At 40.6% G+C, this 23513-nt stretch overlaps 1 protein-coding gene and 1 long non-coding RNA gene across 7 annotated transcripts; one reads left to right on the top strand and one right to left on the bottom strand.

Annotated features, from left to right (window-relative positions):
* Window positions 1–982: 982 nt before the first annotated feature.
* Window positions 983–19116, bottom strand: LOC101741308 (E3 ubiquitin-protein ligase Su(dx)). Of its 5 annotated transcripts, none has more exons than XM_038010698.2 (14): window positions 19007–19116; window positions 18742–18806; window positions 17932–18085; window positions 17531–17818; window positions 17060–17298; window positions 16480–16703; window positions 15366–15646; window positions 12693–12847; window positions 6262–6555; window positions 5543–6043; window positions 5041–5136; window positions 3566–3718; window positions 1763–1894; window positions 983–1431 (listed from the first exon to the last, which is right to left on the bottom strand). In XM_038010698.2, exons 3-14 carry the CDS (start codon window positions 17999–18001, stop codon window positions 1294–1296), a joined length of 2571 nt encoding a protein of 856 aa, XP_037866626.1. In that variant the 5' UTR covers window positions 18002–18085; window positions 18742–18806; window positions 19007–19116; the 3' UTR covers window positions 983–1293. The 5 variants fall into 5 exon arrangements, with proteins under 5 accessions (XP_037866626.1, XP_037866625.1, XP_037866624.1 ...); XM_038010697.2 differs by having other exon boundaries at window positions 18894–19028; XM_038010696.2 differs by having other exon boundaries at window positions 18742–19031.
* Window positions 19117–20085: 969 nt separating this feature from the next.
* On the top strand, window positions 20086–21730 carry LOC119628464 (uncharacterized). 2 transcript variants are annotated; one of them, XR_005244633.2, is made up of 3 exons: window positions 20086–20387; window positions 20914–21301; window positions 21547–21730. It is a non-coding gene; the product is annotated as an uncharacterized LOC119628464 (long non-coding RNA). The 2 variants fall into 2 exon arrangements; XR_009972950.1 differs by having other exon boundaries at window positions 20914–21730.
* Window positions 21731–23513: the final 1783 nt, after the last annotated feature.

The following is a 23513-nucleotide window of genomic DNA, read 5'->3' on the forward strand; positions in this document are numbered from 1 at the left end:
GAAGCATTGCTCTTGCTAGGGCTAGTGTTAGCAACGCCTCCAGGTTTGAGCCCCGAGAGTTTACCTACACGTTAGGGTTACACTGACATAGTCTCTCAAGGCTAGAAAAAAAATATACGCCAATGCCCATGTGCACCTTACAAATTCCAGGCGTCTTCATTCGTCCTCAGTTCTGTTATGCTGTATTCAACATTCTACGAAGTCTAACACTGCTATTTAGGCGTCCACCGTCTCACGCCGATGAAAAAGGCAGAACATGGAAGGGTCATTTATGTGTTGGCTAGCTGGTCTACTAGCGACACCCGTTATCTTTGTCATCATCATAGATACATATATGTGGGATGGTATGGTGAAATCTAGTGGATTAGTTTAACAACAAAATCTTTTATTCTTTCAAAAAAATACTACATACACACATTCGTATCATCGTTCTGTCAAACTTCTATCTGTCATTAATATTTTCTTCTTTTAAAAATAAAACTCGTGTGCCAGTGTGAATTAACCAAAAAGTACCGATATCCCACTTATATGTATGTACATATTTTTTAGATTAATTTTAATTAAGAAATTACAGGCACATTTATTTATATCACAACTGTACCAAGTCGTGGTTATTTTTGCACCTATTATATATATTGCTATTATGAGCAGACATTCAAATTTTCAATAGGATCTTGCGTTTTATTTGTGGTTGGTCTCGTCGTAAATACACACCAAAGAGCTCTGCTCCATTCATTAAGAGTTAATCAAATTGCAATGTAAGTAATTTTTAAGTGCTGCAGACAGGTAGACGAGCTCACAACGCTCCTCTTGTTGAGGAGTAACTAATGACAATAGAGATCATATTTATATTTACTCCATTGTTGTAATACAAGCACCTTCTTAAGATCCCTAAAGAGAAAATGCCACTTGCCACACGATTAACGGTGATTGATCAACTTTACCTAGCTTATCATTTTTACAAAAAAAAAAAAATACAAAATTTGAACACTGTTTTAATAATTATTTATTGAACTTCGTAAACGAACATTGTTTAAATATTATAGTTTAAAAACAAATATATCTTACACAACTGATAAAATACTAATGATATCTACATAAAATTATATGACAGCTAAGTATTGTTACAAAATATTCATAAAATATGTAATAATTATTTGGTTGGTCTTTTACTACCAGCACCAATTCCATTGGTGAATGATATTTTTATTGACGAGCTGGTGCAGAGTAATTTCAATGTGACAATAATTTACATTATCCACTATATTATCTAACATCATTTATACAATTAAATCATTCTTGTCCAAATCCTTCAGTTTCTTCTATTGCGTAGTTCAGTTTCTCGCACAGCTGTTCGTAACTTTTATACGGAGGGAGGTCGAGTCTGTTGAAACAAGTATGCGACCGCGGCAGCCATGTGTCTTTGCCAACCTGAAAAAACACAGCCACAGTCCATGACAAAAAGTCTATGAGTTAAATCCAATACAAATATTGTTTAATGGCTGGAGGTAATCCGTATGCCTTATCCCGGCGCTTCACTTAATCTATTTGATTGAAGTATGGATTGATTTTGGCATTATCAGGTAAACATTGCCACAAAATAACAAGCATTATACAAGTAAAATTCAAATCTAAAGGATGCTATCATATTTACCGTAACGGTACCAATTTGATTTCAATATGAAATCTCCAGTACTTTTGGAATCCGTTACAAATATTTATTACTATTATTTTTATTCTTATTATTGTGATACTAAAATACCTTTTCTATACAAAATCTTTGGGGTCCATTAGAGCCCATTAATTCCGCAAAACCACCTACTGGAACTCTGCATGTACCCGTCACAAACTGAAGTAATCGTGCTCGTTTTTCATTATCCATTTGCCTTACAAACTGAAAAAAGATATATTGAAAAGATTATATTGTACAATTCGTTCAACGTGGTAATACTTTTTCACTGGCATCTAAAATGATATATTTGTATAAATATTCGTGCTGTTTTATTTAGACAAAATCAAAGAGAGAAATCTGTTCTTGCATAGGCAATGGGACAAAATATAATGCACAAAAGTAAAGACTGCTTCTTTAAATATAATAGAATACTGTACTTATTGAAATACGTTACTTTCCTCGGTTTAATTTTACCAATTAGTGTGAGAGTTAAGTTAGCAAATAATAATACAAATACGAGTACAACAGACTGAATATGTTTAAGTGTAAGTACGAAGTGACCGTGGTTGGATAGTATTTTCCGATAATAGCCGAACAGAATAATATTTTTTTTATGATTGAAAGATTACTGGTGGCCTGGAGGCCTTTCCAGTTTCACTAGGGCAGGTGGGCAAAGGCTCAGCCAGGAGCGGTGGGATTTACTAACAGCTGCCCGAGCGCCTCCGAAGTAGGCCTAACAACTCAAGAGCAATTGCTTCGCGAATTAATTTACTACAGGATCGTAATCGCGACCCGCTGAGAAGATCCGACGAGAAACTTAGTGGGCTGATGCATGGGTTAGGTTGCACGTCGACCTCTTTGTCGAGTTCGATGAGTACGGTTACCGGGGTCCCTAAGCCTGCTCCTAGTGTTAGAGCTGAAGACGTCTAACGCAAAGGTTACTGGATCTAATGGAACCGAATATCATATCCTTTAAAGTCGGTCGAAAAAATGGCGGGTGAAAGTGCGGGATTGAAGATTAGGACATCGGGAATGGAATAATTCTTCTACAACTACGGTAACACCATCCTCGCATTTCCCTGTTTATTGTAAACGTTCGACTCTTACCACTCTAGTCTAATATTGAAATCTAGCCATATCCAGCCACACTGCGTAACTTTCACTAGTATGAATCGGAATCCAATGTATCGGATTTTGTTCACAATTTGATAGGTATTCTTATTGAGAGCAGAACTTTTTATTCTTTTTCGAAAATAAATAATTATGTAGCAGAGTAAGTTACACTTCTAGGTCAGTGAAGTTATTGTCTTTTGAATTGTATCAGCCTATATAGGCTGTGATTGATTGACATTTTAACCAGTCGCTTCAGTTCATTTACTTGTATGAAATAGATGTGGTTTTTTTTACATTTTTATAATAATTATCATTTATCTATATATATATATATAAATGAATTGCTGTTCGTTAGTCTCGCTAAAACTCGAGAACGGCTGGACCGATTTGGCTAATTTTGGACTTGAATTATTTGTGAAAGTCCAGAGAAGGTTTAAAAGGTAGATAAATATGAAAATGCTCGGAATTAAATAAAAAATTACAATTTTGTTTTTTCTGTGATGTGTCCCCCTGTCGGACGAATTCCTTTTGTTTGTTTTAAGTTTATTTTATACAAAACTTTAAGTCTTTTATTTATCGATTGAGGCTCTACGAAGTCTGCCGGGTCAGCTAGTTATTATTTAAAAATAAAAATTTATTAGAAGATGGGTTTAAAGAACAATTTCAAATTTCTCTAGTAAGTCATTCATTAATGAAGTCATGTATTTATTGAATTATTCGCTTCAAAGGTTTCAACACCTAGAGGAATATAAATATATTATGTGCGTTAAAGAAACGTACCTGCCAAAACCACATAACTTGTTTGCTGGTTCGCGTGTAATGTCTATAAATCGTGTTCCGTTGCCAGTCGTCGACATCGACCTCCTGCATGCCGCACAGCATCAATTCCAATTCGCGTTCGTCGAAGTACTTCAACCACTCGAGGGGCACCACCTGACGACATTTTGTATTTTTATTTCTCACTAGTTACTAAGCTCAAAATGGATTACGAATCACGTGCGTGCGTGCGCGTTTGTGTGTGTGTGTGTGTGTGTGTGTGTGTGTGTGTGTGTGTGTGTGTGTGTGTGTGTGTGTTTTACGTTTCTCCTTGACTCCTTGACTAACGATGTCAAAAGAGCCCATTATTTCGCCTTTTCAATGTGCTTAGTGCGAGTATTTTAACGTTCTCGATCGCGTAAAAGTTAACTCAAATTTGTATGCATTTGGAACTGCACCCCTAGCGGCAAACTTTCCGGCTCCATACAAATTTGAGTTAGCTTTTACGTGATCGATAACGTTAAAAAACTCGCACTAAACACACAGACATCTAGCATATACATTATAAGAGCATAGTAAAATGCAAATGTACAAGCATGGACGGCCACCCTTTTTAATTTACACACTTTTTGTAAAGTTATATTTAACAAACTAATTTTAATTGGTCGCCTGCGAAATAAGGTAAAGGAATGTCGATTTCGATAGAAAACCCAGTTTTTCCTTCTGTGCTCATACTCGATATCCTCTTATAACAAAAAATAAACTGTTGTAGACTTTATTACAACTCCTTTTACGGTTTAATGTTGCATTATTTATTATTATTATATCAGTTCCGATATTTCGATTACTTTACAGTTTTTGTGGTGACCAGACGCCTGCCTGTCTGTAGTAAGCTGTAAACTACACAATGAAAAAATTATAATAGTCGTACACTATAATAATACAAAACAAATGTATAGAGAATTTGTTGGAATGATTTTTTATTTGTAACCTTGAAACGTAACACCCTGTACGTGGTAAGAGTAAATTTCGTTTCATAATATCGGTTGTAATATTGACTGCAATGCTCAACAAGGAAATCTATAAATATTTACGCTGGTCATTATTTTGAACAATTGATTCCTTACAAAAGAAGCATATATTATTTGAAAAAATATACGTATATTACAGAATATAGTTTTTGGAATTCGCTCGATTTTGTTCGACTCTGATTCGGTGATTGGTTTTTCGAGTGATGCAGGAAAACTTCAGAAGAGGGTCCCTTTGGGAATTTTTCATCGTAACTTGAAATTTGACCTCAAGTGAAAACTTCATCATATTTGTAGGCTTGCTTTCATCGAATCATTAGTGTTTTATATACACATTAAACTTAAACACAACTTAGCTACTTAGTGTTTTTTAAAACATTACATGACGTGCCAGTTTTGATACAACGCTGTGAGGATGAGCAGAACGAAAATAGCGCGTAGTTTATTAATATTATTTTTAAAGTAAATTACCTCATTAAATCCATCGAGGAAGGCCGTTGTTTGTTCTTCGATGCCCCTCGTCATGCGCCATTGTGTGACTAGTTGTAAATACTGTTCTTTATTTGTCTGAAAATTACGTGTTATTAATGAATACACGCATCGCACGACAACGCCGCCAGACTAGACCACCTCTACAGCTCTCTTATGTGTTATTTTTCTAATTGAAATAGTTAATTTAGAGTTGGAGGAAAACACAGTGCCGCTTCAAAACAGTTGAAACAGGAATCATTTGTTTCCAAAATCAAAATCTTAGTCTTCGCGGTTCTGTTTGATAATAACTTGTTTTCTTTTTTTCTTACCTACAGCTAATAAAACCTTAAAAAAAAGTTAGTATACCTTCACCGAACGTATAAGTGATCTGACGGGGCTTAGCCCGGGAGACTGCTAACATCTGATCTAGGTCTGATCCAGCGAGAAACTTGTCTTGATTATTAAGTAAACTATTTTAATTTTAAATTGAAAATCAACTTACTTCAGTAACGCGTTCCTTGTCGCCGCCCGGTTTCAGTTCGTGGTGTATAACTTGACCGAGAACTTCAAAATCAACGCTGTACCACATCTCGAGACCGCAGTCGTCGATGTTGTTGTCCTTGATCCATACAAGCGAGTTGTAGAACTCTGGATCGATCGACTCGATATCTTTCATCGTCAACTTCTTATTCAACATTCGCTTGTAGAAGGGCATCGTGAACCCGGAATATATGAATCTGCCATGATACAGTGCCATCGCTATGAATCTTCCGATAAATTTAAAATACAGCAGATGGTCGGGGTTCACGTAGCTGGCGGGATTGATCTGGAGGCTGTAGTTGTTCTTGTTGGCGTACTCGAACAGACAGTACATGGGATTCAAAACTTCGTGCGACAAAAGGAAAAACCACTCTCGACTGACTCCACCGTAGTCCAGCCCTTCCTCTCCACGGAATATTATGTAAAGCCGTCGGCGGAGTTCGTAAGCAGGTAGCCTCATTATCTGAAATTTAAAAAAAACAACTACATATAAACACTGCAACCTCGAAAACTTTATTTATCAAGGAAATAAATATGAATTTTATTCGAATTTCAAAGTTCATCGAATAGATTGTAATAATGTTATGTTACCATGACATTTAGATTGAAAATATTTTAGACAAAATCATTGAGCAACACACAGGGGTACGATATCATTGTATCACGATCCAAATTACTCACCTGATGGTAGGAGTCCTCGAAGAGTGTCTGCCGCGAGAGTGTAATCTTGATGTGGCTGGGTAGCGCGTTACTCTGGCAGAGATAACGGAACTGGCTGAGCTTCCAGCGGAAGGATCGTTCGTAGGCGCGGGGCACGCCGTACGCTCCCTGCGGGCCCTGCGGCGCGCCCGGCCGCGGGTCCTGGAACGTGGTGGTGCGCGTGTTGTGGTCCACGAAGTACCGCGTGCCTTCCTCTGTGAAGCGGATCTCCCAGCCCGCTGGCAGAACTTCTTCCACGCCGCTCACCTCTTGCCCCTGCGACCGAATACAATGAAATGCGAAAGTTTCAATCCATCTTTGTTTAACCCTCAGACACGGCCCACTGAGTTTCTCGCCGGATCTTCTTAGTGGGTCGCGTTTCCGATCCGGTGGTACATTCTGCGAAGCACGGCTCTTGCTAGGGTTCGTGTTAGCAACGTCGTCAGGTTTGAGCCTCGTGAGCTCACCTACTAGTTAAGGTTACGCTGATATAGCCTCTCAAGGCTCTCAGCTTAGGTAGGAAAAAAAAAAACATCTTTGTTACCTACCGCACAAAATCTCTAATCCAACAAATATATGGAATATACCTACCTACACTCTTAATATTTTACACGAATATGTTACCGAACTTAGGATTGAGAGGGTTAGGAACAAAAATATACTGATGCAGGACAAATCTCGTTTTAAAGGCCAAGTTCCACTATGGTTCGCTCAGCGAACTATAAAAGTGATCATTCCGATAGAGGCACCCGTCACGCGCGGACGTGCTCATCGACCACTCGATCGCCCGGCCTTTGTTCGCCCGGCTTTTGTTAGCCCGGCCATTGTTCGCGCGGCCTGTGTTCGTGGTACATCTGCCGACTAAGTGCTCTTCCTGGAAGTTTTTATTTGTTTTGTTTCCTTTTGTTATTTCTGTGTTCGTGGTACATCTGCCGACAAACTGTCTTCCTGGAAGTGTTTAATTGTTTTGTTTCTTTTTGTAATTTCCGTTTTGTTGTGATTTTTCTTTGTCCTGCAGTAATCGTGCCGCATCGCCACCTGTGTTCAATAGAACCGCTCAGGTCCGAGAATTTGGGGCCTCGCCGCAAGGCGAGTGTTTTCTAAGACCCAGGGTAGCCCCACCTGGGCACGTAGACATCATGGACGCTGTATTTGCGGAATTTCTCCGGCTTCGCTACCCAAAGCTCACTTCCGAGTTTCAGGCCTTCAAGGCCGATCACACTGCGAGCCCTCTCGTGGACTCCACCGAGCTCGCTGCTCCTGCGTCGCCTGTACCTGCGTGCAAAGCTTCTGCATCGAGCACCGCAGCCTCCGTCGTGCCTGCCGTTCCCGCGTCGCCTATACTGGCGAGTAAAACTGCTGCGTCGTCCGCCGTGGTCACCGTTCCAGCAGCGCGATCATCCGCGGCCTCCGTCGCGCCGTCCAAAACACCTACTCGTAGGTCACCTGCGCCCGCCTCCTCGTCCTCCGACTCTGACTCGGAGATGGAGGTCGACCTCGCTCCCGCCTCATCGACGGATGGATTCACCCTGGTGCAAAAGGGTAAGAAGCGTGCCGCGGAGTCTCGAGCTCCCGCGGCCGCTAAAATTAGCAAAGCCGCGAACGCGTCGCGCCCCCGCCCTCAGACTCCCGTTGCGCCTCCAGCCCGTGCCACTCCGTCGCCGCGTCCGGTGGCACAAAATAAAGCCCAGACCCCTACCCCTCCCCCGGTAATCCTTCAAGAGAAGGCAGCTTGGGAACGAGTTTCCCTGGCCCTTAAGGCCAAAAATATCAATTTTACGAATGCCCGTAACCTCGCGAACGGCATTCAAATTAAGGTTCGAACATCCGACGACCATAGGGCCCTCTCTTCTTACCTCCGTAAGGAGCGTATAAGTTTCCACACATATACGCTCCAGGAGGAGCGCGAACTCCGTGCCGTTATACGTGGCATCCCTAAAGAGTTGGATGCCGAGCTCGTCAAGGCCGACCTTCTCGAACAAGGCCTACCGGTTAACTCCGTACACCGCATGCACACAGGCCGCGGAAGGGAGCCATATAATATGGTTCTCGTCGCCCTCCAGCCTACCCCCGAGGGTAAGCAAATATTCAACATCCGAACGGTCTGTAGCCTTTCCGGAATCGCAGTCGAAACCCCACACAAGAAAGGCACACCTAGCCAGTGCCATAACTGCCAATTATACGGGCATTCTTCCCGTAACTGTCACGCGCGCCCCCGATGCGTCAAGTGCTTAGGCGATCACGCCACGGCCCTATGCACTCGCGATCAAAAAACCGCGACAGAACCGCCTAGCTGCGTCCTGTGTCGAACACAGGGTCACCCCGCAAATTACCGCGGATGCCCCCGAGCCCCGAAAATAAATCGCCGCGTCGCCCGCCAAAACCGCCTCCGAGCTTCCGGCCCAGACATCAAAGCCTCGGCACCCTCTGTGTCGCAGGCTAAGCCAGCGTTCGTTCCGGCGCCGGTGCCCAGTGTCTCGGCCTGGGCGAAACCGCTGCCGTACATGAACACGGCTACAACTCCCTCCTCCGCGATTCGTCCCGCCCCCGCGACTCGTCCCTCTCCCGCGACTTGCCCTCCGACCGCGTCCGACAATCTCGCTTTAGCGATCGACTTCTTTCAGTCGATCAACTTTGAGCGCGTTAACGCTTTGGGCGACGCCATTCGCTCTGCCTCCACTGCACAACACTTTATCGCCGTTGTGCAAGAATACGCCGACGTATACGCGTCATTAAATACGTACGTCCTCCCCTCACTCCGCCGGTAATCAATGGCGTATATAAGTAGAATAAAGCCCCTATCCGTAACGATAGGATTTTTTAACGCTTACGGTCTCGCAAATCAGCGTGATCAGGTTTCTGACTTTTTGCGTGACCATCAAATTGATATCTTTTTAGTGCAGGAGACCCTACTTAAGCCCGCGCGCCGTGACCCTAAAATCGCGAACTATAACATGGTCAGGAACGACAGGCTCTCTGCTCGTGGTGGTGGTACCGTCATTTACTATAGAAGAGCCCTGCATTGCGTCCCACTCGATCCTCCCGCGCTCGCTAATATCGAAGCATCAGTGTGCCGAATCTCACTGACGGGACACGCGCCGATCGTTATCGCGTCCGTTTATCTTCCACCAGATAAGATCGTTCTAAGCAGTGATATCGAGGCACTGCTCGGCATGGGGAGCTCTGTCATTCTGGCGGGCGACCTAAATTGTAAACACATTAGGTGGAACTCACACACCACAACCCCGAATGGCAGGCGGCTTGACGCGTTAGTCGATAATCTCGCCTTCGATATCGTCGCTCCGCTAATCCCGACTCACTACCCGCTAAATATCGCGCATCGCCCGGATATACTCGACATAGCGTTATTAAAAAACGTAACTCTGCGCTTACACTCGATCGAAGTAGTTTCAGAGTTAGATTCAGACCACCGTCCCGTCGTTATGAAGCTCGGTCGCGCTCCCGATTCCGTTCCCGTCACGAGGACTGTGGTGGATTGGCACACGCTGGGCATCAGCCTGGCTGAATCTGATCCACCATCGCTACCGTTTAGCCCGGACTCTACCCCGTCTCCTCAGGATACCGCTGAAGCCATAGACATCTTAACGTCACACATCACCTCGACATTAGATAGGTCATCGAAACAAGTTGTAGCGGAGGACTTCCTTCACCGCTTCAAATTGTCCGACGATATTAGGGAACTCCTTAGAGCTAAGAACGCCTCGATACGCGCCTACGACAGGTATCCTACCGCGGAAAATCGTATTCGAATGCGTGCCCTACAACGCGACGTAAAGTCTCGCATCGCCGAAGTCCGAGATGCCAGATGGTCTGATTTCTTAGAAGAACTCGCGCCCTCTCAAAGGTCTTACTACCGCTTAGCTCGTACTCTCAAATCGGATACGGTAGTAACTATGCCCCCCCTCGTAGGCCCCTCAGGCCGACTCACGGCGTTCGATGATGACGAAAAAGCAGAGCTGCTGGCCGATACATTGCAAACCCAGTGCACGCCCAGCACTCAATCCGTGGACCCTGTGCATGTAGAATTAGTAGACAGTGAGGTAGAACGCAGAGCCTCCTTGCCACCCTCTGATGTGTTACCACCCGTCACCCCGATGGAAGTTAAAGACTTGATCAAAGACCTACGTCCTCGCAAGGCTCCCGGTTCCGACGGTATATCCAACCGCGTTATTAAACTTCTACCCGTCCAACTCATCGTGATGTTGGCATCTATTTTCAATGCCGCTATGGCGAACTGTATCTTTCCCGCGGTGTGGAAAGAAGCGGACGTTATCGGCATACATAAACCCGGTAAACCAAAAAATCATCCGACGAGCTACCGCCCGATTAGCCTCCTCATGTCTCTAGGCAAACTGTATGAGCGTCTGCTCTACAAACGCCTCAGAGACTTCGTCTCATCCAAGGGCATTCTCATCGATGAACAATTCGGATTCCGTACAAATCACTCATGCGTTCAACAGGTGCACCGCCTCACGGAGCACATTCTTGTGGGGCTTAATCGACCAAAACCGTTATACACGGGAGCTCTCTTCTTCGACGTCGCAAAAGCGTTCGACAAAGTCTGGCACAACGGTTTGATTTTCAAACTATTCAACATGGGTGTGCCGGATAGTCTCGTGCTCATCATACGGGACTTCTTGTCGAACCGCTCTTTTCGATATCGAGTCGAGGGAACCCGCTCCTCCCCACGACCTCTCACAGCTGGAGTCCCGCAAGGCTCTGTCCTCTCACCCCTCCTATTTAGCTTATTCGTTAACGATATTCCCCGGTCGCCGCCGACCCATTTAGCTTTATTCGCCGACGACACGACTGTTTACTATTCCAGTAGAAACAAGTCCCTAATCGCGAAGAAGCTTCAGAGCGCAGCCCTAGCCCTAGGACAGTGGTTCCGAAAATGGCGCATAGACATCAACCCAGCGAAAAGTACTGCGGTGCTCTTTCAGAGGGGAAGCTCCACACGGATTTCCTCCCGTATTAGGAGGAGGAATCTCACACCCCCGATTACTCTCTTTAGTCAATCCATACCCTGGGCCAGGAAGGTCAAGTACCTGGGCGTTACCCTGGATGCATCGATGACATTCCGCCCGCATATAAAATCAGTCCGTGACCGTGCCGCGTTTATTCTCGGTAGACTCTACCCCATGATTTGTAAGCGGAGTAAAATGTCCCTTCGGAACAAGGTGACACTTTACAAAACTTGCATAAGGCCCGTCATGACTTACGCGAGTGTGGTGTTCGCTCACGCGGCCCGCACGCACATAGACACCCTTCAATCTCTACAATCCCGCTTTTGCAGGTTAGCCGTCGGAGCTCCGTGGTTCGTGAGGAACGTTGACCTACACGACGACCTGGGCCTCGAATCTATACAGAAATACATGAAGTCAGCGTCGGAACGGTATTTCGATAAGGCTATGCGTCATGATAATCGCCTTATCGTAGCCGCCGCTGACTACTCCCCGAATCCTGATCATGCAGGAGCCAGTCACCGTCGACGCCCTAGACACGTCCTTACGGATCCATCAGATCCAATAACCTTCGCACTAGACGCCTTCAGCTCTAGGAGCAGGCTTAGGGACCTCGGTAACCGTACTCGTCGAACTCGACAAAGAGTTCGCCGTGCAACCTAACCCATGAATCAGCTCGCTGAGTTTCTCGCCGGATCTTCTCAGCGGGTCGCGATTCCGATCCGGTAGTAGATTCATTCGCGAAGCAGCTGCTCTTGAGCTGTTAGGTCTCCTTCGGAGGCGCTCGGGTAGCTGTTAGCAAATCCCACCCCTCCTGGCTGAGCCTTTGCTCGCCCACCTGTCCTGGTGAAACTGGAAAGGCCTCCGGGCCACCAGTAATCCTTCAATCATAAAAAAAAAAAAAAAAAAAAAAATATAAAAGTGAGTAAGAAATACAGTAAAGTACAATAGAATGTAGCAATAGAGTACGATACAGTAAAGTAAAGTTATGAACATAACTTAAATAAATATTTTCGTCCGGAATGAAGTACATTTAGGATATTAAAGAAGTTTTTCTCTAGATTTCAAATCTCCTGGTACACACACCAGTTTAGGCTGTGCCTTATGTGTCATTTCAATATACCGATTTATTGTTATAAAAGTGTATGACGAGCATGCCTATAATTCAGAACCTTTAGTAGAACCAGCCCGCCTATTTCTGCCGTGACGCAGTAATGCGTTTCGGTTTGAAGGGTGGGGCAGCCGTTGTACCCATACTTGAGACCTTAGAACTTATATCTCAAGGTGGGTGGCGCATTTACGTCGTAGATGCCTATGAGCTCCAGTAACCACTCTTAACACCAGGTAGGCTGTGAGCTCGTCCACACACCTAAGCAATAAATAAAAAAAAATTGAGTTATAAATTGAGCCTTGTGATCTATAACCGACCTGGGTTCGTGGGTCCTCCCATTGTGTAGTGCGGTTCTTGTGGTTAACGTAGTATACGCGTCCGTCGGGTTGCACACGACGCTCCCACCCGGCGGGCAGTGCGCCCAGACCGTCATCCGGGGCAGGAGTGGACCCACCACCTGCGCCCGCCACTCCTAATAATAAATAGACATAAGGGTGTGTGAAAGTCATCATTTTATTACCTATACAAACGGCCCGCTCCGGCTCCGCTCGGATCTTTAACAAAAATTTCAACGATATTTGAGGTTGTTTTATTTTTTTTAATAAAAGAACACCTATTGTGACATAACTATAATAGTTAGACATATGCTGTCGCCACGCTTTTTGTAAATAATAATGTGTTCTACAAGTTATAGTACATAATTTTATTCTATCATCAATAGTTTTCGCAGGGCACGCGTTGTAAAAAATGTTTTAGGTACTAATTTTTTTACACCTTGGGTTACATTATTGAAGTTTTAGTAAGGACCCCTAACTTTTTTCAAAAAAGATTATACCCTATGTCACTCAGGAATATTGTAGCGTCCAAACAGTCAAAGATTTTTTCAAATCGGTTCAGTAGTTTTAGAGCCTATTCAATACAAACAAACACACAAATCTTTCCTCTTTATAATATTAGTATAGATGAAAATGGAAGCGAACGGTTGCTAATCAAAAGACGCGACTCGGCCTTGTCGAGCTACTACTACGAGTATAACCTCCCCATTAGCTAATGGGTGGAGTTAGGTAACCTTATGAATAAGCAAAAAAAAGAGGCGATGTTACGAGCCTATATCTGTCGTGTAGAAATTGTGCGTTCCGTTGTAATATTGTCATCATACCGGAACATGCTATTAGTAATTCAACCCATGCCTCAGGATGACCCTATTCGTTGTGGTGAAGGTAGGCTCCGGTAACCGAACGTGGTCAATGAGTTGTTTCTAGCGCTATGATAGCTTTTTACTCTTAATAAAAATATTATCGACACTAACATTTTATTACGTTTTGTCTTGGGCTCTAAAAAACGCTTTAAGCTAATGACATGGCTGTGTGGTAAAAAAAAGCATCACCTCATATCTCCCCAGAGTGTCGTAAAAGAGGACTAAGATATTCACCGGATTATGGGCAGCAAAGTTCTCAGAGTATTATACCAAAGTACCACGATTGCCAACCAGCGTTTACTGGTGTTTTGACGTATTGTAAACCCACACCCTCCTGCCTATTTGCAGCAAAGCAGTCGTGCGTCTTGGTGTGAAGGGTGGGAGAGTAGTTATACAAAACAATTTAGACCTTGACCTCAAAGTGGGTGGTGGAAGTCATGTTGTAATGTCTACGGTCTTCGGTAACCACCCTCGGACCGGGAATTCGTCATCCATCGGCGCAATCAAAAGTAAAAAAATTCCAAGGAAAAAATTATTTAATTAACTAGCTATTGATCAGATACAACGAAATATTTTGATGTAATATGTACGTACCTGCTGCATACGTCACTTCAGAACAAGCATAAAGGAATTATAAAGATAAGGTAGTTGTTATTTTCAGATAAAACAAATAAGCCGTTACAGATAGACACATGTAAGATGACAAGTTGAAAACGTTGGTTTCTATATTCAAGTTTACAAACTGCAACGTTGATATAATTTAAAATTGTTTAATAATTTATGCGTATTTAGAAAATTATTCTAGTTCTACTTAATCTCGATGCTGATGTGGCGGGTAGCCATCATACAACGCAAGATAATTGACAGATGCCTGAATCTCGCTTACGACATTTTCAAGATAAAGCGCACATATACAAGTTCCGAACAACAACATTCGGACCGTCGGTCTACCGAGCAAATATCACCCGCTCGGTGGAAGATCTTCCCTTTGTCGTATATCCCTACAAACTGGTGACCCCGACGTGATTTTCACAAGATAAAATCTAATTTAAACTATTGACAATACACAAAACAAAATTGACCATAGCATTATCTAGATAATCTGCTAGTCTGAAAATAGGAAATGAGCTGAAGTCCGGTTCGGCGGACTCGTATGCTGCAGAGACACACGGCCTCCACAGGCTTACGATTGTGGATTCACAAAAAATATTGTGTACTTCCGATATCGATAAATGTGTTATTCTTTGTTTAATGAGTTAATTTTCTTGGTTCCATGATATTTATTTTTTATTTATGTTATCTATTCAGCTTTCGCAACTGTGGTCTTACACCTTGTATTTTTTTATTTATTAGATGGGTGGAAGAGCTCACAGCCCACCTGGTATTAAGCGGTTATCGGAGCCCATGGACATCTACAACGTAAATGCGCCACCCACCTTGAGATATAAGTTCTAAGGTCTCAGTATAGTTACAATGGCTGCCCCACCCTTCAAATCGTAACTAATTACTGCTTCACGGCAGAAACAGGCAGGGCGGTGGTGCCTACCCGTGCGGACTCACAAGAGGTCCTATCACCAGTAAAAATTCATCATAGCAATGATATTCGATATTTAAAAAAAAGCAGTGAAATAAATGTATATTTTTCCTATTATAGTACCTATCATAGGATATGAATAGTGAAATAGTTATGTCCCAAGATTGAATAATACAAGTAGAATTTATCTACTAGCTATCTACTGCACATATGTAAAGAAATAATTAACATTAGAGATTTTATGGAAATAAAATGAACCTGTTTGTGATTCGTGTTCGGCTCCGTCGGGCTGGTGCGTCGGCTGCACGTGCGGGTAGAGGAAGCGCTGGTTGCCCTGCGCGACTACGTGGCGCCGCTCGCCGCGCCAGTGCTGGAAGCGCGCCAGCCGCTCGGTGTCGGGGCGCTGCCACGTGGTCGTGCGCGTGTTGTGGTCCACGTAATACACGCGCCCACGAGCGTCGCGCCGCACCTCCCAACCTGCCGGCAACGGTTGTGGACGTTCCCACGATGTTGACCGAGTGTTGTGATCCACATAGTACCTATAAACATACACAAGCATTTTATTAATAACTAGCGACCCACCCTCGCTTCGCTTCGGAAACATTACATTTTATTACCCGCAGTTATTGTAGTACCGCGGGTGAAGCCGCGGGGCGAAGCTAGTCTAAAAAAAAGTAGCCTAAGTTACTCCTTATATCATCAGCTAACTATCAGTGAAAGCCCCGTCAAAATCGGTCCAGCTGTTCCAGAGATTAGCCGGAAAAACAGACAGACAGACAAACATTTAAAAAAATGTTATTTTGGTGTTTGTACCGTATATATATTCATATGCATGTAGTAAAAAGAGGCTATTTCAATATTACAAAAAGACACTCCAAGTTTATTTATATGTATAGACTAGCTGTACCCGTCTGCTTCGCTGGGTATTTAAAATGAATATTAATATTTCTCAACCCCACAAAGATTCTCTACATCAACTCTCCGCAACTGGTGTAGGGAGTCCAACACTCATATAAATATTAGTCTATCCATTAGGTACATGTATTTTCTACATGGATACCAAGTTTCAAGTCAATCGGATGCATGGTTCAGTAGTTATAATGGAACGTCTGTAAAAACCACTGTAGATTTATATATTAGTATAGATAATGACACGACACATCGGTAGCAGATAGTTACGTATTATCGTTTACACCAAATAATTTTTAATCAGTTTATACTCCAATGAATTTAAAGAAAGTACATACTTATTCTTTTTTTTTTTACTTTCCTAACTTCTCGAACACTGACCAAACAGTATATTGTAAATCGAATTGAAAGATCTACCAGCTAGTATGAGACGCGTTAAATATTTATGAGTTGGAATACTTACCGTCTACCATAACCATCATATCTCATTTCCCACCCAGGAGGCAAAGGCTCCTCAGCAGCATTAGGGTAAGCAGTATTAGCAGATGTTGGCTGTGTTGATGTTGGATCCTGTGTACCAGGCAGGCGTGACTGCTGTGAGGGGCCTGCAGTTTCTGATGATGACTGTGTTGCAGTACTCGGTAAATGTATAGACCCATTGCTCATTGGTGGAGGTCCTGGAGGTGGCTTTAAAAATGAAAAAAATAATTTATACAGAACTAACTTTTTCTTCTTAGTTGTATTGACCATATAAACACTATACTTTGATGGAATGTGCAAAATATATCTTTACTCTTTAATGAAAGTTCTTTACAATCTCAAAACTTTAAAATGTAATTTAAAACTAAAATATAAATAGATCAAAAGATAAACCTTTTTAAAATAGAATGGGAAAGCTTAAATTAGTCATGAACAATTTAATGGAAATTAATAATAATTCATGAATAAATGTTATTACTCAACCAGGCAGCCTTGTTGTAGTAGATGGATTGTTTCTATTTTAAATTTTTTGTATGATACAAATAATAGAAACATCAACTTACTCCAAGTGTTAGTGATCGCATCATGGATCTAACAGTCTCAGGATTGTTGCGCATTCTGATTCTGGCTCGCACCCCTTCATTAAGGGGAGCTGCAGTATTTGCCGTTTCACCAAGTAATTCACGTGTTTGTGTCAACACTCCAGGGTCAATTCTTAAGCCATCTAGAAGCAACACCAGTTCTGCTGTTTTTACCTCAGCATTTCCACTAGTATTCTCTTGAGAAGATGTTTTCATTAAATCTAAAAAAGTGCAAACATTACAACAAGTTTTGTTTTACTTGTTTACTGAATTTATATGAAGCACAATTTCACAAATTTTGAATATTGTAATGTCTTTCTTTTACATTCTTATTATATTGAAAAATTGTACTTATTTTAAAATGAATTCTCAGTGAAGAGAGTTTTATAAGGCTATATTAAATAATCTTCAATTATTCTTAATTTCAACAGAAACTGGTTCAGTTTAACTCACCTAATGTAAGTTCTAAATTCTCACATTTCCCATTACAGTAAAACAAAACTTTTAATAGGTTCACTTTTTTTTCACCAATCACATTGTCTTTCCTAAAGCTATGATAATCTGCAAGACGGAACAGTAATTGCGATTGTGGCGTCACCAAAATAGTAAGATCTTCTTTCCATTTTGGATGCAAGGTGTTCCTTATAACTTCAGTCTTTCTCAATATTTTATCATCAATTATAACTTGCAGGTATGGATTTGGTTTGAACAAGCCTGAATTTTTTATATTTGCTGATTCCACTAAAAATATACAATGTGTGTTAGAAGATTTGATAATTTCATTTAATATCATTTGCAAAAATATTTCAAGATTAATTTTCAATCAGTTTAGATCAAAATGTATTTGAACTTACCTGTTAAGCTCAGTTGATGATATGTGGACACAGAAATTGGAGCAGTGAGTGAAGATATATTTTCATTCATAGTGTATGCTCTTAGTTAAACCTTTTGAATGAAGCATAATATTGTTTTATTTAGGCTGTGGTTTCATCTTAATACTGGACATTTCTGGGAAAGAAAAATAAAATATGGAGTTCTACTTTTCACATTTTATTCAGTATCATGAATAATTGAAGTTAATGTTTTATAAAATTTAAATTAACGGGCTATAGGTGTTAGGAATACTTGTCCCATAAGGCAGTAATTATAGTTTAAAGGTAACATTGATAATGATTTTGTACATTGTATTGAAAATTTAACCATATGTATGAAGTATTGTATGGAATTATTAATTGGTTTGTCCTTATTATTTAGGTTGATGATCAAAATAGAATAAAGTTTAAAATTTTATTACGATTTTAATGGTAATAAGTTTGAAATTAAATGGGCTTCTATGCTGTTTTTTTGTGTGTGAAAAATACTGTAGCAGAACACTGTCATTAATGTTGCTATTACCAAACCAAAAGAAAAATAGTAATTTTTTTTTGCTTCCAATTAACGCTGCTAAATTACCGATCCCGATCTGAAAGCATTTGCCAATAAGTTGATTAAGTGTTTTACTGGACAATTGATTATTATCTGTCAATGACTTAAATAACCAGCTTAAACGAGAAGACACTTATTGTTTATACGTCTTGTAACGATAAACAAACACGAAGTGCACAATACAAACATACCTCCTGAAACAATTATAGTATTAATGTTACACAACAATGAATTATTACCATATGAAGCGAGTTCGTCCGAAGCTAAGAATCCTTCGAATTATCTTATTATCGTATTCTTATCACTGTGAAAGGAAACGTAAATAACGCCACATTCTCTTTATCACATTACTTATTGAAATCTAGCGCAGAAGGCACATAAATACACGTACACGAAAATCTGAATGTATACAGAAAATTTTAGTATTTTTTTAAATTTATTAAATGATATCCTGAGTAAATAATTTTTCACATTCCCTGAAATTAGTCACAGTATGTCACGCACCTGTCACGGTCGATCGATTATATTAATGATGTCCATTAATTTATCTCAACCAATATACCTAGTAATTTCTAATCTACCACGTCCTATCGCAGAGTATGTCTGTACATAATACCTATAAATTAGAGGTTACTGAAGACTATTAAATCGATTTTATACAATTTCCACTAGTTTTCTATATATCAAATTTATCTACTTATACTAAAAAGATAAATAAATAGTGAAACTGACTAATCACTTATGTGACGGAGCATCTTGACCGTAAGTCGAGCACCTACCTATGCCTTACCACCTTTTACTGGTGGTAAGGTGTCCTATGAACCTGCATGGGTAGGTACCACTAGATGCCTATTTCTGCCGTGAAGCAGTTAATTACGTTTTGGTTTGAAGGGTTGACAGCTGCTGTACTGTAAAAACGGAGAGTTAAAACTCATATCTCAAGGTGGGACACGTTGGTACATGCGCTTACGTTGTTGATACATGGCTCCGGTAACGATTTAACAGCAGTTGGGACATGAGTTCGTTTACTGCAACTAGCATAAATCGCAATAAAAAAAAACCTATGGTGGAAGTTTTGGTAAGCTCATTGAACGTGATAAGTTAGGCTAGGACCCAAAGAGGACGCCCGCTGACTATTAACGACGTAACAGGTGACCCTGCTAAGTTCAGTCCTGGGAAGCTCGCACAAACACCGTTATATAATCGTCTTATAAAAGTCGGAGACCAGAATGGAAGACAACGATCACACGTGGGGTAGACCAGGGGCTCTACCAGAGCCCAAGATAGCTCATCACATAACTTGATTCTGTTACGATCAGCTCAAGTTACGGATGATGCCAAAAGTTGAGACTTCGATCTCACGTCTCAAATTGCGAGTTGATGTTCAGCTGATGTCCAGCGTACTTTTTTGTTAATTTTTAACTATTTTGTCTTGCAATGGAAGGACGAGAAGCGAGACAAGCAATACAATGCGTAGTGCAAAAGCAATCCTAAATCTAAAGCGAGAGTAAAATTAGTGTTAGTGTGGTATCAGTGGAATAGATAAATACTAGTGCGTATTATATACTATTGAGTATGGAACCATTTGTGTGTTTGTTTCTCAGAACTGTCAATGAACAACGCTCAAGAGAAAGCTTGCTCATAATTTTATACTATACCGTTAATGTGTACTATTAATAGTGGGTTTTACAGTATATAATGTAATTTCATATTAAACTTTATTTTATAAATGAGCTCGAGATCACAAAACGTAACTAAGGTTCACTAAAACATTTCATATCGGTCATAATTATTATACGTCAAACCTGAAGAAAGACTAAATTAACAAAACAAAACAATTCACACAATTCCACTCCCAGCATTTTCGCCCAAAATTGTTAATTTGGTAAGTTTACTGTGTATCATATCGTAATCTTGACCTCTTAAAAACATTAGTGTCTGAAAAGAATATCTTTGTCTGATTGACACTTAAGCGCCTTATTCACGATCCATCTTGCTGTACGTCCCGCCAAGGCCATGCACGATGCACGATGCAAAAGGATCATGAATAGGCTTGACGTACGTCGATAATTATTATTAATTGTTTGCTGGATTTGCACGACCAATTTTTCATCCAGCGAGCGCCCCCACCACCGCGAACGTCGTGCAGATAGACAGTGAATAACGCGGACGTACGTCATTCAGAGCGGTCCTGCGTCGTGCGTGCTTGATCGTGTATAGACTTGCTGTACAGCAGATTTAACATTTAGAGCTTGTCTCAAGAGGAGACTGTACGTCAAAATGGATCGTGAAACACTTTCAAGATTTATTGAAAGATATAAGTTCCACATGTTTGTGGAATGTTGAGACATGACTTTGAGCGCAGACTATATGAATAAACCAAAAATAATAAACGTATTACAATTTTTTAGGCCCATTTTAGGGGAAGCTGCAAGGATTGATAGCGTGCGTAAAAAATGATATTAATTATTTGAGTATACTCTGCACGTTTAAAAAAATCATCCAAAACCTCTTGCTATTTTTTGCCTCTCTTCTGCTGCTGCTGACAACATCAGAAGGACTCCCATTTTTGGCGTTTTGATAAAACAGCTGGCATTTTAAATAAATTAAAACCCTCATTCAATTCGTTCGATTTATTCTGTTCGCGCTTGATACATCCAGCACCGCGGCCTTGAGCTGACGTACAGCCGTGATGGATCGTGAATAAAGCGCTAAATGCATCGTGCATGGCCTTGGCGGGACGTACAGCAAGATGGAACGTGAATAAGGCGCTTAAAATTTTTACAGAACGTCACGCAGGTATGCAACGGAAGTGACATCAAACTACTATTGAAATTAAGTACCGGTAAAATGGGGCGATTAAACATACCTATAATATATATATATATAAATATACCTACATGTGAAAAACATGTAGGTATATTTATTAGTTTTTTTAAAACCTAAATAATTTTTAATCTTGTGACAACCCTGACTGCCATTTCTATTTTCTATTCTATATATTCTATATCTATATTATTATTATGATAGTTTTCCAATTACAGCACTAGAGCGCATTATGCGGCATAATGATCAACGTTGAATGTTCCAACTACAGCAACGCTTCGCACAATCGGGCACTCTCAAAAGTACTGCCTGTCATCAGATATTTTAGTAATGGCTCAAATAACTCATCTGTTTCATTATCATATATATTTTCAATAAATATATCACTTGATAATGAAATAATTGATTGATTTAAACTCGGAGCACTCGATAAATCATCGTCATCACTATCATCTGGATAAGATGATTCAATTAAAAAGTATATAATTTTCTTAGAACTCATTGAAGTGAAACTTCCTTATCGGCGTTGGAAAAAAATTTACCGTCACATTTTTCGGTTACGCGTCACATTTTTCCGTTACGCGCCATCTTTTAATTAACGGCTGTATGTTCTGAAGTATGGATGCGCATTTGAGAAACCGACCTCATGTCTCAAGGTGGGTCACGGAATACATTTTGTAATTGCAATAATCCCAGGTAACCCACTTAATATCACGTGGACCGTGCTATTATTGTTATTACGTAAAATAATAGGAAGAAAAGTACCAGGGTATTATGATATCAAAGAGATGTATTATTATAACTTTACTCTGACGTACAGCCTTCTTTATTAATTAACGGCTGTATGTTCTGAAGTATGGATTCCGATTTGAGAAATTGACCTCATGTCTCCAGGTGGATTACGGAAATCATTTTGTAATTCCAATAATCTCAGGGAGCCCACTTAATAATATCACGTGGACCGTGCTATTTATTACTGTTATTACGTAAAATAATAGGAAGAAAAGTACCAGGGTATTATGATAGCAAAGAGATTTATTAATAATTAACGGCGGTATGTTCTGAAGCATGGTTTCGGATTTGAGAAATCGACCTCATGTCTCAAGGTGGGTCAAACTTCACGAACCTCAGGAACCCCATTTAACACCACGTGGACCGTGCTATTATTATTAATTTATAGGAAGAAAAGTACCAGGGTATTATGATATCAAAGAGATGTATTATTAAAATGCTGTAATAATCTTAGTAGCAAAAAGGTAAAGTGAAATAATTGTATTATTTGTATTCATGTCTATGATAATAAAATCCTTTTGTTTAAACTTTATCTAATTTAACTTTATTTAACCAATTTCTAGAAAGTTGCATGTAGATCATTTTTCGAAAAATAAGGCCATAAACAAGTTTCACTTCTTACGTGTGTACACTAGTACACGCACACATTTTTTTTAAAAAAATACTCAAAACGTAAAAAAATGTTAATGAAATAATCGAAATCCAAATTACAATAACCGTAAATAGTTTTCAATTAGGTAATTATTATTGTTTACCACATTATTTATACATTAATGAGGTTGCTAACTCCATGAATTTTTTTTTTTCAACACTGAACTTAGCGCACTCTGCTGATGCATTTGAAAACTAATTCACGTTCCAATTAAGCTTCAGCATAATTCGGCATTGTGTGCCACCGAGTCGCATTATGCCAAATCCTGCCAAAGTCTGTGGTAAAAAATGCCTAATTAATGCCAACTTTATTAACCGTTGTAATAAATCAAGAAAAGTATAAATACAGGAGTTTTTGGCGAGAACCTAAAGCGGACATTGTGCTTTAACTTCTAACAATCTGCAAAATTACTCTAAAATGAACAATATTTGAAGTATATTGATGGTTTTTGAGTTGTGTTTATGTGAGATATATAAGCTGTGTAGTTCACGCTGAGTTGCAGCATAGTATTTTATAGCGGACAGACGGGTTACTAATTTGCAGTTACAGGCGTTACAAAGGGCTACTTCTGGATCGTCTTTAGCTTTGGAGATCTACAATAAAAGTAAAGGATCTTGTTCCCACTCCGCTCTATACGCCCTTTCATATTTTCGCTTCATCATCACCACCAATAATAATAAGTATCGCCCAAGAAATAGCACTAACAAGATATTGTCACCTTAAAAACTAAATCGAATCTAT

Source organism: Bombyx mori, chromosome 4, assembly GCF_030269925.1.
Source record: "Bombyx mori chromosome 4, ASM3026992v2".
NCBI classification, from domain to species: domain Eukaryota; kingdom Metazoa; phylum Arthropoda; class Insecta; order Lepidoptera; family Bombycidae; genus Bombyx; species Bombyx mori.